The sequence below is a fragment of the Anabas testudineus genome, chromosome 7, assembly GCF_900324465.2.
Source record: "Anabas testudineus chromosome 7, fAnaTes1.2, whole genome shotgun sequence".
NCBI lineage: Eukaryota > Metazoa > Chordata > Actinopteri > Anabantiformes > Anabantidae > Anabas > Anabas testudineus.
The window spans coordinates 10217644-10237679 of record NC_046616.1 but is presented as its reverse complement, the minus strand read 5'-3'; the positions used below and the strand labels follow the sequence as shown (position 1 = coordinate 10237679).

The 20036-nt window shown below is 39.3% G+C and overlaps 1 protein-coding gene across 1 annotated transcript; it reads right to left on the bottom strand.

The window, feature by feature from the left end:
• Positions 1 to 3302: 3302 nt before the first annotated feature.
• On the bottom strand, positions 3303 to 19163 carry LOC113166892 (N-terminal EF-hand calcium-binding protein 1-like). Its single transcript, XM_026367092.1, has 12 exons — positions 18783 to 19163; positions 16065 to 16089; positions 11535 to 11643; positions 10534 to 10559; positions 10181 to 10278; positions 7291 to 7549; positions 7065 to 7144; positions 5852 to 5905; positions 5476 to 5588; positions 5256 to 5333; positions 4991 to 5082; positions 3303 to 4493 (listed from the first exon to the last, which is right to left on the bottom strand). Exons 1-12 carry the CDS (start codon positions 18897 to 18899, stop codon positions 4465 to 4467), a joined length of 1080 nt encoding a protein of 359 aa, XP_026222877.1. The 5' UTR covers positions 18900 to 19163; the 3' UTR covers positions 3303 to 4464.
• Positions 19164 to 20036: the final 873 nt, after the last annotated feature.

Below are 20036 nucleotides of genomic sequence, written 5' to 3'. Positions count from 1 at the left end.
CTGCAGCCCACTCAGAGGTATCTGCAGCGTGGATGTTTCTCAGGCAGCACTGTTGGAGGGAGAAGCTGAACCGACATGCTGCGAGAAAAAATCCAAGAGTGCCTTTTACATTTAAGCCGAGGTAGTTTGTGTTCTCCCCCTTCAGCCACTGCGTGGAGACAACAATGTGTTAAAGTCAGCAGGTAATAAAACATTTTGTACATAGACAGTTTAAAAATAGATGAACACCAGCTATGGTTACCAGGGGTGGAGGAAGAAGTAAAATCTAGACTTTAAAAGCAACAATAAATAATAATATAAAGTATTATATAAATAATAATAATGTTATTTAAGTACTTTGATATTTTATGTATACAGCACCTTTTAAAGAAGCTCAAAGACACATTACACAGAATAATGATCAATGTAAACACACTTTCATACCAACCATTTACCTTTAATGCTTTCTTTCTGTGTGCATCTGATTCTTTTGATTTCTGCTTTATTAAATTTTCATTTTCTCTATTTTTTTTTCTTGGGTTGCTTTCATTTATTTTTGGCTCGACTATTTTTACGGCTCCCCATTGTTCTCTTGCTGCTATTTTCCTGCTTTCTTCTCACTTACGGTTGTCTCATTTTGTAATCTTATTTCACAGGCTGCTTCAGCCACCTCTCTTTTCACCTTTTCATCCAATCACCCCCTCTCTCGCTCTATTTTCCACACTTTCCATCCATTTTTCCTTTTCCTTCCTCCACTCTGCTATCATTCACATTTCCATTCACAGTATGTGTGATCCATGCAAACGTATGTGTGCATGCAGGGAAGTGATCAGGAGAGGAAAGGCAAAGAGGCAGAGAACATGAAATGATTTTTCCATTAGCACCACTCTGCTTCAACAAGAAGATGATGATGCATATTGTACTTATTCTGCTTCCCTCCTGCTCTTTTCTTTGCTGCTTCCATATATTTCTATCATCAAACATCCTTCTCTCTCTCGCTCTCTTTTTCTGTCTGTGCTTTTCACTCTTGTACTTTTCAGTCCACATCCTCTTGAACCTCTCCATCTCTCAATGGTTTGTCAAGAGTATTTTTTATATATTTTTGTTCTTGTCTAGCTCACTATGTAGCTGATTCACTACATCATTACTGAACTGTAGGAGAAGAAAGGAGTTTTGAAACGGTTTACAGCTCATTAAGCAGCGACTTATGTGATTCAGCTTTAGTCTTTATATCTCATATCTCCTAGAAGGCCATTTAGTGACCTACTAATATAACACATTAGAGTTCAAGTGCTCACTGCAGTGTCTTTGTTGTGTATTTAAAGACATATCTGCACTGAAACCACAGAATTTCACACTGTTTATTGGCAGTAACACAAACTCAAAGTCAACGATAATGAACATCATCATCTCTTCAGTTTCATTCCGATCCACGCCAATAATCTGAGAACATATCAAAAAAGCACCACGGTTATTCTGTTTGCGTGCTCGTGCACGCCTCCTGTCATCTGGCACCGGGTCTAATGTGTGTACCCAATGAAAGCAGGCAGCAGAACCCATCTGATAAGACACATCAAACGGCTTCTAATTCCAGAAATATAATTTGTGCCTCGAGCTGTCAGTAATCCTTCCTTGAGCAGCTGTCACTAAGCTGGCCTGGAAAATGCCAGTGGATATCTAGCTGCATTCTCTGAGTCCTTAACTCCAAACTCCCACCTTCTCTGCCTGCGCCTCCCTCCTCCTGCCAGCCTTCTGCTACCCTATAGCTTCTCATACCACATCTTCTCTATCTTCCTTTTTATTTCTTGGTCTCTGCTCTGCTTTGCTCTCCAGACTCTTTCTACCCTTTTTAATGCACATAGCATATAGTGACACTCATGTGCATTAACATTATGAACAGAAAAGCCTTCATTAATGGGTGGAAAATATCTATATATTATTTGGTCTGAGTCACCTTCATTTACTGTAGGCCTATGTCTAACTTACCTTTATTATTAGTGCCTGCTAAGTCTATTCTGGGCTGTTCTCTAATTAAGTAGCATTATGCACAAAAGAAAATATTGGCACAAACATATCTCTTTCTTGTGGTATTGAGTATGATTATTATTATTATTATTATGGGAGACCTGACTTCATGGTTGAAGCTTCTATGTTTACACTGGAACATACTGTATGGAAGATCTTTTTAAGCCCACATAGCTGGTGGATGTTTTGGACCCAACATCCCTGCAGAAGCCCCACTGTCACAGAGGAGAAAATAGCAGCGGGGAAGGATTAAGGTGTGAGATCTGAAGTGTCAGTAGAATTTCTCTCCAGTCTGAGGCTGCTGCTGTAAAAGGCCTCCTGCCGTCACCATCTTCACTTACTATAGTTTCCATTTTGCATTTAACTTCACATTTGTAATGAGCTGACAGGGTGGATTTCTAAATGCCTACATATGAACATACTCATTAAGACTGGTGCGTAATGTGAAGTGACACATTACACTGACCTATTTAATGCCTGAGTATCCACTCATGGATAAAAAAAGCAGGATTACACAACAATATGGTGTTATGGTATTTAAAGGAAATCCTATAAAGTACAGTAAGTATAAAAGTTTCACAGTTTAATCTGCTTATACTTGGTACATAGTGCACTCTGGGATAAAGATGCTGTCAAATATAATCACTATACTGTATTTCATTGGGACTTGAAATACATATATAAAATATGAGCTGCTGCTGCAGAAACATTGACAGTAACGTTTTTAGGTTAGAGCTGTTTCATGTTGACTGGAAAAATAAAGGAGAAGGAATAAGCAAAAAGAGCCAACTGGCTTTGAAGAGCGAAAAACAACTAATTTCCCCAGGTTCAATAAAAGGTGGGCTTGAAATATCGCTTCATTGTTTATCAAAGCTCCCAGCAGCTGATATCATGCATTTACAGGGTATTTCAGTCTGTCAGTCTTATTCAAGCAAAGAAAAAGAAAATCATTTCTTCTTATCCCAGTTTCACTTGGACTGTAACACAATTTACAGTTGAAATTCAGTTTCAATAGCTTCAGGAAACCCTTATTTGCTCATGCAGATCATTTTAATAGGCAATATAGCCCCACTAAAACGTTCTCACATACAGGAAAGACTGTCTTCATAAGCATGACATGGCGTGACTTCTATATGTATTAGCTTAACATTAACTTTAATTTACTCTATAATTGGTCATTCATAATAATTTACTTATTTTTACACGGTAGCAGAGATGTAGATGTGGGGAGAGGTGGGCAAGATTTCACATCACAATTCACAAATATTAAAAAGACAAGCGCTGCGTCTTTTCATGTCATTGTCATGTCAAGAACTTTATTACATGCCAGAAAGCATAACATAACATCCACAACACCCAACAACTGTATACTCTTCATAAATGAAAGAATAAACACTTCTGACAAAGAGTGAACACATTCATTCATCAGGTAAACCACAGCTCAACGTACTATCATACTGTACATTTACCAGTGTTATACAACAGTTACTTAGAGCTTACAGCTTTCATTAACTACTGTACATGTATACTTCTTTTAAATGTTAATAATCAGAACTGTTAAGGTTTAGTTGCGGTACTCAAAATATAAACTTATATTTATGTGTATTGTATCATTATAATAACTCTGATTATACACTGAAAATGCTAAATAATGGCTTTTGAGTTTTGTTTCTACAGGAACAGTACAGGATAACTGCACAATTATTTGGTAAACTGTTGATCCATTCATGTCTCACTACACTTGAGTGCAGCTCTTGGCTTGTTATAACAGTAGTTTGTTTTACATTTTAAATAGACAACCTATAATAAATGTCCATTCTTCACAACAAAGTCATTTTAAAGTGCAGGAGTGGCGCACAAATAACTTCACTTTGTTCTATCTAATGGTTGTCTAAGTCTTCAGAAAAAAGACGCTTGGCAGCGACGCTCTGAAGAAGACAACAAAGCACAATGTCACAAAGAAAGAACAAGGGGAAATGCAGGTTAACCCTAGAAATATTCTGTTCGTGTCTGTACTAGAGGATGAGTGATGAGTAAACTGATTAGTGTTTTTTTATGACATTGTTGACATTATATCTACTCTAAATTGTAGTTTTGATTGAAATAAACTAGCACAGAGAAATAAGAAATCATGCACATTGTGTTCTTTTTCAATAAAGTTCTTGTGTCGTCTAATAAAACAGAAGCAAGAAATGTGCGAATAGCGTGAAACTAATGTTGGCGCACATCCTGGTCACACAATGACAAATATTGCATTACCTCGACTCTGTCTTGCCAAGGTTTGGTTCACTACTCACTGCTTAATCTAAACAGTTGTATTTTTTGTAACCTTGGTGCTTAGCTTCGCAAAAACAATCCTGGTCATGCCATGAGGAAAAAGTGGATGTGAAATCTTTTTTTTTTTTTAAAAAGAGCCTTTTACACCCGGTTTCATTGTTGAGTAGAATCAGCTTTGCTCTGTCAGTTGTTGTTCATGATCCACCAAGAAGCTGTGAAATGAAACAATAATTTAGCATCAATATGTCAGTGCCAACAGGAAGAATTTCCAATTTTCCATATCACACATTAAGCCTGTGTTTTAAGTTGACTTGCTAAATAACTTGTTAAATGCTTTTTTTAATCTAGTATTTAATATAATATTTAAATACTGTAAAATGCTGCTATGCATTATGTTCACCAGATAGTGGCCGGTTTGTCTACTCCTACTGTCTCACTGTGGGTAGAGCTGAAAAAAAGGTCTGCTGCATCTATAAATGATGCTGATAAGAGCACTGAGACAGACCCAAAACAGTAAAGTTGCATTAGGCTACAGAAGCAAACACAAAGAGCTGAAGACTAGCGAAAACTATCTTTGGGTTACTAATTTATTTCTCACAAATTTGCTGAGACGTTATCATAAAACATTCAACCTGTAACTATGTGAGACATTGAGTATGAAATCAGTAGCTTTCAGGGAGAGGTTTTTGTTTAAATGTTTGGTTTCTACCTGGGAGAAGCATGGTGGAGACCATCTCTGGCTCTTCCAGTGAGTCGATAATGCAGCGCTGGAAGGTCTTACTGATTGGTGACTGCAGATAACTGAGAGCAAAGAAGGTTGAAAAGCATGAGACTGCTATTTGCCTCTCAGCCGAGAAATAACACAACAAACAGAGCATGTATCAGCTCTGCGTGCTGGGAAAATCTTGGTTCAGCAGTGAAATTTCAGAACACGTTCTCTAGCCTAATAAGCCATTGAGCCCTCGTGATCCTACCTCATCCAGGAGAGACGGTCCTGCCAAAATTCGTACATGATGAAGCATGATCTGTCTGGCAGGTTCTGGACTGAAATGCTAAAATTAAAAGGGACAGAGAGAAAGGCAGGGCATGTTGCCTCAGATGTTTGGCAAAACTGTAGGAATCTGAAGTGGCTGCATGAAATCACAGACAGATCCTGAGGCAAACAAAAGCACCGAAGCAGACAAAGAGACATACTGCAGGTTGTTTATCTGGCTGCTGGTGGCATCTGTGTAGACTTTGAGGGCTTGCTGAAACGGCTCAACGTCTCTCTCCTTCACAGACATTTGTCTCTGGACAAGAAGAATGTTCTAGAGAAGGAGATGACAAACAGGATTCATAGTTAAATAGTCAATGTAAAATATCATCACTAGTTCTGTGCAAATGCAAATTAAAGGTACAGAGATGGAATCGCATATGTGGCACCCTTCTGTTAAAGAAAGAAAAAACAGAAATAACTAGAAACTGTCAAAAATAATAATAAATACAAATTTACTTTAACAGAAGGGTGCCAACATTTTTTTCCACATCCGTATACAGTGCATATATACAAGTGAGCCAATATTGGACTCACCGATTTATACGTCCCTGCTAACGTGTCCTCTTTGAGAGGTTCAAGTTGTGGACTCTGAAAATAGAGACATCAATATTTTAGCCCTTAGCAGAACAAGAATTTCTCCAAGAACCCTGAGAGCTGTGGTTATATTATGTTCTTCTGCATGGCCAAGATAAGTAAATGCAATTATTAGTGTGTTAGCAGACAAGCTCATTATCCTTGGAGCCCTGATATCTAACCTTGGGAAATGCTCAATTTATAATTTCAAATGAATATTTTAAACTGTAACAGCAAAAAATAAAAAATAAAAAAATAGCGACATCCCTCTTCACACCTAAAGGCAACAAACTGGGGTTTTGTAACTTTCAAGAAACACAAAATAATTGTAACCATCTGTTATCCGAGAACACCAACATCCATATCTATGTGGAATATCAGGTTTTCGAACAACTGCTGTATCTCATCAGCTCACTGCAGCCGCGTCTCAGTGTCCGGGCTGAGTGTTCACCGGCTGACATTCAGCATGGACAGTGCAATGCAGCCTTGCTCTTTGCACAAATCGTCCTCTCTGACAACATGTTGCCGCAGGGCAACTGTACATCTGCACAGTAGGGCTCATGTTGGCTGCTTGTCATTTCTGTATGTATGTTTAAATGTCTGGAGTTAAACTGGAAGAAGAACAACAACAACACAAAGCTCTACAAACTCTGCTATTTCTAAAACATGCAATTATGTAGTGTAGTGCTGCTCTGGTACCATGGCTCCAACTCTCTCACTTGTGATACTGCTACTATAAGGTTCATTATGGTAATAAATGTTTTCAATTATTTTTGAAAATGCAACATTCAGAAAATGTGGGCTCCACATTTTGACTTTCTAATATTCACTTAGACCTATTATGAACAAGATTCAAGATCAGTCAGTATTTGTATGTATTAAATTTCCAAACTGCCACTTTCCTCTTCTGTCCATACCACCAGGTCCACCCAACTACAAGAAGGGTAAATGAAGATTTCACTGATGTGTTTGAGCCCAGATAACGTCAGAATTAATCTTTATACTGTATATATGAAGACTACCAATCACTCAATTTGGTTGTGTCTGTTGGCTAAATAGGAAGCTGAGTCAGGAGATAGTTATCTTAGCTTTACATGAACACTAGAAACAAAGGGAGAGAGCTAGCAAAAAAATCATCAGAGCTTTAACATAAACAAATCGATTTTATACAAACCTCACACTCCAGTTTGTCTATGAGTTGCTCCAGCTGGTTGATCTGGGAGCCCCAAGGGTTGTCTGGCTCCACACTGACCCCTGACCCGAAAAACACAACATGAGCACCACACAACACAGAATCTATGAATGTCCTTTTGACCTTAAGTGTCGCATCTGATAAATCTCCAGTATTTTGCCCTTATCAGATTTACCTCCATCTTAATCCCCATGTTGCTGAAACATACCTGTGGTGAGCATGCCGGAGTAGGGGTCAGTAGGGGAGAGACACATGTTTTTCTGGATGCGTCGTCCAGGACGTTTGGCCACCCTCTGGATAGGCAAGTCCTGGAGCTTCTTCAGTGTCCTCCTCCCAGTACAGCCCTGGTCATGTACAGCTTCCATTGCACAGTCAAGAGACGACTGAAGCGACTGCAGCTGGGTGGAGGTCTCCCTCAGCAGGAAACGGGTCACAAACTGACCCAGCACCGATGAACCCTGATAGTCCTGGACGGAAGATGAAGGGTTCAAATTAACGAACGGGATCAGTTGTTACTGTACGTGAAGATCATCATTCATCTGTAGAGTGTTAATCTTCAGTGTTGACGATTATCTTAATACATTTAGAAACAGCTGCAGCCTATCAGATAATCTACTACCTCATATACCAATATAACCTGAGAAGGATTCATTTGCTTTACACATCGTGTTTTCTCTCTAGCCTGCTAATAACTGTTATTTGGTGAATGGGGAAGTTAATTTAAGAACATTCCCACCTGCTAAAACAGACCAGGAGCAAACACAGTGATTAGGTTATAACTGTTTCATAGTGTCAACGCGTCACTGTGTATATTACTCTGAATTACCAGTTGCTAAAGCACACAAGGTGATAACAGTCGACTGCAGGAACTGAAAAGTGCTCTTAGGACAACATATGGACCCTGGCAGCAGTTTCCAGAGACTGTTCTCACAATTACAGCACAAACTTCATTGTCTTAGCTGCTGATTCTAGCTGTGTTCCTCCATAAACACAAGTACTATGTGTATTCATAGTTCAGCTCAGTGTTTTAGATAATGAACCCCATCACCCTGTGTCGTACAACGAATAAAGCTGAGAAGAAATACTGAGCAGACTTTTGAGAAATGACCACTGGGACTGAAATGAACTCTAGTTCTTTTACCAGTTCCTCCTCTGTTTCTTGTCAAGACAGAAGAGATGCAACACCACAGCTCTCCTCTGTTTTCTTTTTATCTCGAAGCAGCACAAGAATATTCTAGTTTAGTTAAGATTTATATTGTTGTCACGGTTTGTGTTTCCAGACATAATGAAAACAATATAATCTGGAGTTTGTGTAAAAGTTTTACCTTTATTTTTGCCACACAGAGGCTTGGTGGCCATTAAGCATTTCAAGGGGAACAAGTTTATTTTTAATAAAGCAATAAAAATTTTATATCCAAGACTTATCTCAGGATGGTTAAAAGATCATCTGCCCTACAAGGCAAAGAAAGCTTATTGACACACTGACAGCAACATAAAAAATGCATGAGCCGTAAAAAAGAGAAGAGGAAAGTGCAAGAGAAAGAGAAGAAGGATCAGATGGAGAGACACAGTCAGAGAAGGAAGGAGGAGAAAACAAAGAAGAATAAAAGCATGTGATTTGTTTGTAATAGAGCTAGAGGTAAAGGAACTGAAAGAGCAAGACGATACAGCAGCTAAAAAAAGGTCATGTGTCTGTGGTGCGGTTTTGCGGTGGACATCAGACATCACATCAGTGGACAGCTGGGAGGGGTGAGGGGTGGGTGGGTGTCAGCTTTAGTTACTGCTATCACCCTACAGTATGATCTCTCCCAGTAACACCCACTTCCTTCACTGCAGTGAAAATAAATGACTGCATAAGACATGAAACGGCCTCATTATACTGTAAGTCTGTGTCCACATTCAAGACTCTGGCTGTTCATAGTCTGCACATGATTCTCTGCCACTGCAAAACAGAAATAATGCATTTGCTGGTTGGCTGGAGGTTTCGATGAGATCGATAAAGAGTGAGCTGAGCTATCGATTACGCCTTAGTGGAAGTTCTTTGGTGTTGCTCTCAACTGTGTGAGCTTAAATCAAGATGATTACAGCTCTGCGTGTCAAAGGCACTGTGTTTAATCCCTTTTACACAGAGTACACAATGTACAGTTGTATGGTTCTGCTTGACCAGGCTTCATAACAAGATTTCATAATGCTCTAATTAACAAGTTTATAATTCAAAGCAGATGAGTCGATGAGCTACTGTGTCTCATGTTCTGGTAATACGTGTAAAAGTAGCACGAGTGTAACGGTTTGGCTTTTTGGAATTGAACAGCGTTGAACTGCAACTCACACAACAGCAGCAACAACATGCAAGATGTTTTTTGATGAGCCCCGGGCTTTTCTGTTAGGGCCAATGCAAAGTTCATATTTATAGTTTTGAATGAAATGTAAGTGTTGGATTGCAATTTAATGTTCAGGATGATTCTCTGACTCTGACTTTTTAATAACACCTGCAAAACTAATGACGGATAGTTTGTGTTTAACATGCTAACATTAGTGCACTAAGCTGACACATCCTAAAAATGTTAATGAATAATGTCAAACAAATAAATCCAAGTCTGTAACATAATCCCCCACTAGGTACATCAACCTCAAATCCAGCAATAATAAAATGCATTCGGCTCATTTAACAGTGTGTTTTCCTGTTTTCTTCCAACATAAATTGCCTCTCAACCTCTTTATTGTCTGTCCAGTTTATTTACTGTACAAGACAAACAACTGCCATGTTTGTCAGAGCATCACTTGTCTTGTTAGAAGAGTCAGATTTTAAAAGCTCATCTTGTAAATGTACTGTCAGTGAGGCAGAGCAGATAGCAGGCGAAGTCAGTCATGCTGGGCAGTTTTCTTTTCTTCTGCACTGCGAGACCTCTGGGACTGTTTCAAACTGTCAGCTGAGGCACAAACAAAAAAGCCTGGCTGACTGCCTATAGGGAAGACGGATGCAGACTAAAGTTCTGAAAACCACTAAAATGGACTCTAGTCTGTTGACGCTATGTTTGAATTATGTCTTCACATGCAAAATTCAACACAGTGAATAGGTGAAAGCCATCGCCACCTACCTCTTTAGTTTTATCCATGGCCTTCAAAATGGCTACATTCAGCTTTTCCAGAGCAGACAGCACGCTGACGTATTCTCCCACATGTGGAATGAAATACTCTGGAGGAGAACGAGGTTTATTAGGTAGAACGCTCTGAGTTTGAGCAGCACTCTGATTCCTCAAGAAGGAAATAAATTAACACCACCTTAACATTGATGGTACTATAATTACAGTAGTCATATTTACATGAGACTGAGACTGAAGAACAGCTAACACCATGGAAACTGAGGGTTTTGTGGTACAGTTACTTAAGGCAAGCTTGTGTGTTTAGTTCTGAAAGTGATATGAATAGCATAGACAAAAAGAGGAATTACCGGAGAGCTTGTCTATGTCCAGGTTGCTGTGAAGAAGGACGGCAATAGAAAGATGACAAAAAGAGACACAAGAGACACAGACTTAAGAGAGAGAGCTAGAAAAACCTCAGTAACTATTGGATGGATCAGGATGCAAGTTGATACAGATATTCATGATCTGAAGAGGACAGCTCAGATTAATTAATATTATCCTCTGACCTTTTCCTCTAGTGCAACAAAAAAAAAAAATCCGCAATAAGTGAAATATTTTCTTAATTAATTGATTGTCATGAAATATGGTACAAATATTTGATGTACTTAGAAGAGAAATCCATCACTTTACTGGCTTTAACCATCAGCTCAGCATTTTAATTCCTATGTTTTTTTGTTTTTTTGTTGTTGTTTTTGCTTCACTGCGCAATTTCTACACTAATTTAATAGGTGTAACAAACATTACAAGTGTAAACATTACACCTGGTTAACATCAGTCATTGTGAGCATTTAAGAACATCAAAGTTAGCATTTAACTCAAAGCACAGCCTGTAGACCTGAGTTTTCTTCTAATACTGAAACTAGAAGGTATTGATTTTCACTACTGAAGTCTATCAGAAGGCAGCAAGCACAGGAATTCAATACCAACAAGTACTTCTACATGCATCCAGTATTTAATTATAGATTATATTAGTAAGAAAGACAGTAACCTTATAAAACATTCAGTTTTATATCACTAATCATTCTGTAATAATAGTAAAAATTGGTAATATTGGTAATAAAAGCAATTAAAGTTTAATTGTAAGTAAATGTATAAATGTAAATGTCTACCAGTCTTACTTGTGCTCATCAGTTTGCAAACAGAATGCAGCAAACTCACAAGTTTCCATGCCAGAGTTAAAGCTCTCTATGAGAAATTGAATTGAATAGCCTTCACTGAAGCAAGGTGTTGACAGCTGAGTGCCAGGCGGCACAAGAAGCTACAGACGACAGCAGAGTTGGAGGATATCCAAAAGGAAGGATGAGCTTACCCTGTCTGCTGCCTGTCGATGGAGTAATACAGCTCCTGCATCTGCTCATCAGTGAGGATACCATCAGTGAAATATGACTGGAACTCCTCCAAGGATAACTTCCCATCGTCTGAAAGGAAACAAAGCCGTGACATCCAAATGAAAAGTTTATTATTCAATGTCATCAAATCAGGCTACTTTGGCTTTAGGACAATTACTTCCACTAATGAGCTCAAAGATGCTGGCATCATAAATCAGTATTGTCCTAATATCCGGAGTCTTTATTAAGCTTTTTAATGTCTGTCGATGAACTACAATTAAAAGTCATTTTCATAGAACTCAGTTGACTTCATTGCTGCAGCAAATGACTTAGTGATACTGCATCTACAACATCGAATTTCTACTCTAAAGAGTAAGAAAGATCTTCTCCTTAGTTGATACCTTGACTATTTGCTCAATGTTGAAAATATACTGCAAAAAATGTTCCCGTTGTTTCGATTCCTGTATGATTCATTCCTCCTTTTACAATTATGTAACATTCACATATACACAGTTTGCACTTCAGCCAATTTTATAGCCTCAGCAGCGTGTAGTAAACGGCAGCTCAGAGAATAAACACAAAGACAGAAAAGTAAGCACGGTCTGCCTCTGACAAGCTGGAGCTGAGGCTGTGTGCTGCAGGGCTCGCGGCGTCCTGAGGAAACTGGGAGAACAGAGTTAAGGCGAGTTTGAGTAGTCAGAGCTGAGCTCACTAGCAGAATAACTTGAGACGATAATGAGATCTCTCCTGCTTCGCTCTGTAAGAAGTGAAACCCATTGAGACTTGGCTCTCAAATCCCTTCCAGGCACCAGCGCTCTGATTGCTGAGCATGAGCCAAAGGTAAATTGTATCATCTGTTAGTTGATATTTTAGTTGAATTGGGTAACTCAGTTTTGACTTGTTGCCAGATCACACTGTGGGAGCCTCTGCACTTGATGCATTTTGCAGCAAATGCTTGTTACAATGACAAAAACAGTTCCTCTGATTTTGACTAATTCTATTCTTTATCTAACTCTTGGAAAGTTAAAATATTATTTAGCTGTTACTTTATAACTAATCACTACTTAGGGGTGATGCCCTCAGGATGGAAATCTCTGTGTTTTCTGATCATTTGTTGTTGTCTGACAAACACAGAATTATAATTTCTTTTTCAAACTTCCCAGTAAAAATCTTCTTTCCACATGATGTAGGAGTAAGCACAATCTGTTGCATGTGACTCATTCTCAAGCCTTCTATATCAGACCTGATCTGGTGTAGATTCACACCCAGTTAGACACCCGAAAGCAAGTTCCAGTGCAGCTCAGATGGCACATTATGCAAGTGTTGGGTGTTTCTCAGAGAGTAGAGTGCAGTGGTACAATGGTTGAGCTCCTGGCTTAAGACAGTGTTTGTCTCACAAGCAAAACGACACTAATCTGTCCGACATGTGTTCGACATGCGTTCTCAAATTCCTTTTAACCAGAATGTGCAGAAATACGCAGCGGAGACATTCGATCGTGCGGGTGAGCGGTGAAATAATCAATGAATTATCAATTAGGGAGACCTTCCTGGAAAAACGACAGCATTGATTGTTTGGTCAAACTAAATTAGAGTCACATTTTTATAGCTTGTAGTTAAATAACGTTTGGATAAAAACTCAAAGAGATCATGAAATGCTCAAATATTTATTTTATATGTAGTAATAGAGTGCAGCACTTTAATACTTTAGATAAAATATATAATCTTGTGTAGTTACTGTATCATGTGAGGAAAAGCGCTCATCACACACACTGTCAGCATTCGGCCCCTCAGACAGTGATATTTGACTGTGAAATAGTTAAGAATCCGCAGATTTCTGCAGCAATTGAACCTGAGGCTTTGTGACCAACAGCTGTCGATACAGCGCCTCTGCAGGGAAAGTGTTTGTTTGATGGATGATAAATCTGCAGCTCACGACAGAAGCAAAGGTAGCTCACTGGCTTTATCTGACTTTTGCCTGCAGCTGTAACCATGGGCTAATTGAAAATCTCTAAATGTACTGAAGCTCACGTCGCTCCAGAAGACTTTTCCTTAAGGGAACCCCAAAGCTTTAATGTACAGCAAACAAAGTCAGCAGCTATAGTAATTCATAAATCCAATTCAGGACAACATGAGGGATGAGAACTTATAGAGAAACACAGTGACTCTATTTGAACTTGCACTGTGTGGTATCAATAAACTGGAAACCCTGCAAGCAAAAATACCAAATTTTATCAGGTTTCCTATTCTTACATACAATGATTTACTGCATCTTTGACCAAGCAAACTGTGGGTATGGAGAAAATGTAAATGGCATTTCACTATTTTCTAGCATTTAATAAACTAAACTAATCATTAATACTTTTAATTGACACTAGACTGTTGAATATTTGCAGCTCACAAACCACTGATGATGTTACTGCCATCCATTCGGAGCTGCAGGACTTTTGTACATCACTGCATCCTGTGAGGATTCTGCTGCAGTCTGCCACAGCACTGAATACTGCATTAATTAAAAAACCCCAGAGTGAGTGAATACAGCACATGAAGGAGAAACCTCACAATGATTCTTAAAGCAAAACCATACATACGACTGTATACAGAGTTTTAACGACTGCTTTAAAAAATACAATAGGAACAGATCAAAAACTGCAAGAATACATAAAAGAAACAATCAGCAGCCTTGACAAGTCATTTTTCAAGCCGCTGATTGTGTTAAGAATTCCTCTCGGGTGATGACGCTTGAGTCAGTTTGTTATGAGTCTCTTGAAGGCAAATCTGTGACTTATCACAAGTAACCAAATGTTTCCCTCTTCCATCAAAGTTAAAGTTTTTAGGAGACTACAGTTTTTAGATCGAACTAATGATTTTCATGCCTGTTATTGTTTTTTCCCCTCACAATAAATCCAAGTCGCACTGAAAAGTTTGATGCTGATATCACAGAGTGGTCACACTTTCATCTCGTTTCATTGTGAATCCTCAGAGCTTAGTGTAAATTTATTAGAAACTAATCTCAGCACAGGGCTGTAAAACCTTTTAGCGTCTTCTTCATATTTATACAGTTATAAAGTATAAAGTATAGTTTTTTCAGATTTTAAAAAATGTAATCTCTCATTACAATAGCACAGGGGAATCGGGTGCAGCGGGCTGCTAACCAGCCTTCATTATGTGGTAAATCTGCGGTGCTCGAGGCGAATCACGGCAGCCCACTCACTGCTGATTGGAAGGAGGCACTGTCCTCTCGGGTGCACGACTCGGTGAGGTTGTGAAGATGACAACCAAGTGCAGCTCTGCTGGAAATTAAAGATAACTACCACAAACATGCGACAGAGGTCTCTTATTTAGACTTCTCCAAAAAGTGAAAAATAAAAGCTTTGTGTGAGAGCTGGAGGGCGTTCGGTGGAAAGAAAGAAGACGAGCAGACCTGAAGATTCAGAGAGAAAGCATGCAAGAAAAATACTTTACTTAATGAAACTGAATTAATATATATTTCTGTGCAAATGTTACACCTCTGTTGCGTTTTCAGTCATTTTGTTTTTCCAGTTCACAGAACGACCAACCGAGACAAGACTAAAGTTGGAGAAACCCACCCACTCTGTCTTTCTATCTTCTACAGTTTCTACACAACAGCCCCAGAGAAAAATCCTTTTAAGGGCTCCTTCATAATTCACAAATAAAGATTTCTTGTAGCTTCACACTGGCTGTGAGGTACCCCAGACAACCTCTACTCATGGTGGCAGATGTTGCATCATTAATCCTGCTCTTATGCAACACATGCAACGTCCTCCCGAGGAAACTGATTGCAGTTTGTAGATAACCTACATGCATTAATCACTTGCTCCTTTTGCATTCTACCCACCACATTGAGATGTGGTGCACGAATAAAAAAAACTAAGAGCAGAAGCATTTTTCCTGTTTGTCAGCACTGTTTATCATGCAGCTGTGTTTCCCCATGAGATGTTTGGGGAGATGATTTCCTTTGAAGCGAAGTGGAGATTTAAATGTACCACTGTACCACATTAATCAAATGTAAAAGTGACATAACTGTCAGAGGAATACATTAAATTCAATGTCTTTCCCACAGAGGATAAGATGAACTGGCGAGCTCATGGTAGGCAAGCAGCCAAGCAATATTACTTCTAGTACACATGAATGTTAGCAAGGATGTATCACTGGATATCACTGAGATAAGCGCTGCATGGCGAGCAGCTGCACTGAAGGAGTTCATCCTGTCCAACCCAGTCACATCACAAAGCCAAAAACATGCACCTGCACCTTAGGTTGGTTATTTGAATGTGCTCTATCTGGATCTCTCAAGGATGGCAATAAAACTGAAAGATAAGTTCTACCAGTGTCACATTAAACAGGCCACCTGTCTGAACGCAGCCATCAAAGATGGGCTTTTTCTGCACTGGTCCACAAAATGAGTGCGTGCAACAGCTCCATCAAAGAGATTTTTAATTGAATTTGAACTAGCTGTATACGCCAATTAGCCGCACGCTTTGCTTACTCACCATTTTTGTCTGCCCGGCGGAAAATCTGCAATAGAGAGGGAAAAAGATCGTCTTTAGGTTTTGAGGTCAGAAGTAAAAAACATTGAAAGATAAAAGAAGAAAGAAATGAACAATGAAATTTAAAATAAAAACATAGAAATGTCATCTCGTGGTAATGCATGTAATGTTATTATAATCAAAAAAGATTTTGCAATGACTCAATCTACTTATATAAGAAATTTTTTTTATGTACTGGGAAATTGTTAAGAGGAACTGTAATTTCTGCATTTCAGTGACAAAAGAGGCATGAGACATCTCAGGAAATGAAACGCTGACATTTACATGGCCCCGAGAGCAGCTTTTTATGTATTTTTCTCCCAGGCGCTGAAAAATATCATGTAGCTTTGAGATGTCTCCCACTGTTTTACGCAAAACCTGCACAGGCAAGAGGTGCCAGTCCTTCATGTTGAGTCATTTTAACTGTGAATGTGGCAATAAAATCATTATTAGTATCGTCATCCTCATCCCCGTGTAACACCAAACCTGTGAAAAGTCAGTCCTGTTTGTGGATTGCGAGCTGTTGTTGGTGAGATCAGAGTGGCACCTCTTTCAGTTTTTTTTTTTATTTTACTCAATCACCCTGTGTGGACCAAGAGAGTCCAGTGCCTGGTTGATAAATTGTGTCATCAGCATGGAGCAGTGCACTCGCTTCCAGCTGTCACCTTTCAAGCATAACAGAGTTTAAAGGCCTCGACACGCTCTACTAGAAACCCATTTTTTATCAACATCCTTCTTCCATTCAAGACGCAACTGAGCCTCACAGAAAATCTATACTAGACAGAAAGGACCGGACAAATGTAGAAAATGTGAAAGGTTGCACTGTCACAATCCAATGGAGAATTACTGAACCAAAAAAAGGACGTTTCACATCCATTTATTTTCAAATGTAAATCAGTTTCATACTTGCAATGTATTAGCAGACTATTAAAAGTAGATTAATTTGTGTAATCAACAATCAAGCATGCATTCTCTCACCTGAAGGTTACTGTACAATGTGGTTGTGTGATAATGCAGTGGGACATTTTACAGTTAAAAAATAAAACTATGTTCACTTATTTAAGGCTTTTCTGCCTTAATTGTACCCAAAACACTTTACAGTGTTGTGTCTCATTTGTTTCCAAGCAAGACAGGAAATACAAGACGGTGTATTAGCTGCATTATTTCCCAGCTTTAGACTTCCTGACAGCTGTCTGTAAATAAAACATAAATAAAACTCTTTTTCCCAGAGACCAAAGGGAACATTAGCATGTAGCAAGTGTGCAGGCATGACAGCTGGGGCTCTAGTGTGTTGCCTATAAATCCGAATATCAAGTCATTTACAGTTTATCAACTAAAAATGCATTTTCTAAACACATCACTTCTGTACCTGCAGTTTCATTTGTTTGAAGGTTAATCAAGTCAAAATATTGCAGTATATCAGTCAAAGTTAAGAAGGATGATTTGCAAAAAGGTTACTTATGATGTAATGTACGTGTGATGGGATTGACACGTGGTTTTATGGTGTTTCAGCATCTCTGCGCTGACAAGCAAGTGTGATGACTTTTGGGATGCAGGTGCTGGCATGAAACCCGGAGGCTGCACTGTCTCCGTCAAACACCCCTAAATCACTGAAGTGCTGATGAAAGCATCCTGTCTAAAGCACCTCAGAGGACGCCAACAGAGGGCTGCAGCATAAAATCAGAGAAACAAATTGAGAGCAATAAATATCAGATCTGGAGGAACCCGAGGCGGAGATGTAGCTCGCTGGCCTGTATTCGTGTTTTGTGCTTTTTTGTGGGAGGTTGTTGGAGTCTGTGGAGGTTTTGTCATCCCACAGAGCTCACGAAGCACCAGTACCTACATGAATGCCGCCTGGTTGTAATATCTGTCGCAGCATGTCCAGATACTAAGAAGACATGCGAGTTTGGAGGTTCTGCAGCATTGGGTTTGGAGAAAGTGGATGCTAACTGCATTTAAACTAAATGCACACCCTTCTTGCTGCAGGCTAATGTTCCCTGTGCTGGCCAATAATCTGCCTGGAGAAAATGATTTCCAGCCAGCTGTCAGTCTAAAGCTGGGAAATGATGCTGCTGGATTGACTTCACAGTAAGCTCGAGGCAACGTGGCTGTAAACGCTCCAAACACAAAGCAGTGTCCTAAAATATATTTCCATACCTTAAATAAAAGGAGAAAATGAGGCAGCAGAGCTGGAGAACATTTCTGTGCATGAAAATCCACCAAGCACAGAGCTGTGTGAAGGCGATGTTGCTCATTAAAAATGTATAAACCACATCATGTTTTGTAGATGCATGTGTCATCTAGGTTACAACTGATGTCGTGACCCTTATTAGCATATGAAAAATAGAAAAAACAGCCGTAATGCAGGTTACAAGGTGAACTGACTGGAAAGGTGTCTGTCAGATGACTGTGTCTCTTGTTATTCACGCACTGATGAGCATGCACTCACCTTTCTTACATAACAGGGCTGCTGTACATCCAGCACATGAGAATGGGAGGCTGACACGCATAAACTAATCATGAGCCATTCATAAAGAGCACAATGAAGGGCAGTCATCACACTGAGCCTCTGTAACACGACTCCCAGGAGGCGGACGTCAGCAAAAGGGATGTGGATACAGCCGGTTGTGATTTATCAGCTGTAAGAGAAAATGAAACATGTCCAAACCGTGGCTTACTTACATCTTGGAAGAGAGTGGTGCCTTGATTCTGATTGTGATCGAGCGCCTGCTGCTTCCTCAGGTGTTCGCGCTTGGCAGATTGGAGACACATGGTGATCATCTCTGTGCACGCCAGCATCTTGCCGAGCTTTCGACGCGATTTCTGCTTTTTTATTTATTTATTTGTTTATTTTTGTAGATGATTGTCCTTTTGCTGTGGCTTTTGAGAGGCTGTCCTTGTCCGGGTGGATGGAGGAGGAGGAGGAGGAGGATGAGGATGCTGCTGCTGCTCCTGTAATCCAGTCAGGATGAGACGGACCCAGCCTGCTGCCCTCTGCCTGCTGCCCGACGCAAACACGTCGAGGAGAGCTGGAGAACTCCTCCTTCACACGACGATTCATAAAACCAGAGGAATGCAGCACACACACACACACACACACACACACACACACACACACACACACACAGCGTCAGATAAACAGTTTATTGCACGCTGGCTGATTGCAAGTGGGTTTTTCCAGAGAAGAGGGGGAATAAAGAGCTGACGCGCAGTATTTAAATTAAATACTCACTTTGTGTTGTCAGATGATTTTATGCCACCATATAATGAGTTGTTCACGATAAACTCACACACTCCGACATACTAATGTATCTAAATACAGTTAATTAAGTGCAGTACTTCAGCTGTTTATGTATTTCTAATCTTAATTTTGTGCCACTACTTTTACAACATTATATTCAACTGCAGAATTAGTAGTGAACATTGCTGCATTGTTCATAAAGAGTATTTTTAGTTTTGCCTCATTTTTTGTACTTATTATAGTATTTCTACATAATGGTACTAATACTAGTGAAGTAAAAGGTCACAGTACTAGCTCCACCTCTGAATAGTCTATAACTGAGGACACTGTGTTATAACATTTTAATATTTGTGATATATATGGGTTAGTATCTCAGCTCCTTTCCTTTCTGTCTTCTAGTAATTTAACCACATTTGCAGCTTTTTTAACAGACGGTGTTTACTCACTCATGACACTGACATATCGTATTTAATATTTATGGACGTGGAGTGCGTAATGCATCTTATACACTCGCCTCCAAAAGTATTGAAACAGTGACTGTTATTGTTTGATTATAGAATAAATAGCACTGAATGTCCACACTCAATTTTTCAGACTGCATTTTCAACAAAAACTTTTGGAGGGGAGTGTATGTCAACTGTTAATACACCAACACCATCTGGATGTGTCACTAGATAAGTTATAACTAATAACTA

Coding starts and splice junctions, on each gene's coding strand:
- LOC113166892 (XM_026367092.1), bottom strand. CDS start 18,899: ATGCTGGCGTGCACAGAGATGATCACCATGTGTCTCCAATCTGCCAAG. Junction 5,334..5,475: donor AGCCAGATAAACAACCTGCA/GTATGTCTCTTT, acceptor TTTTAATTTTAG/CATTTCAGTCCAGAACCTGC. Junction 5,083..5,255: donor GACCGTCTCTCCTGGATGAG/GTAGGATCACGA, acceptor CTTTGCTCTCAG/TTATCTGCAGTCACCAATCA.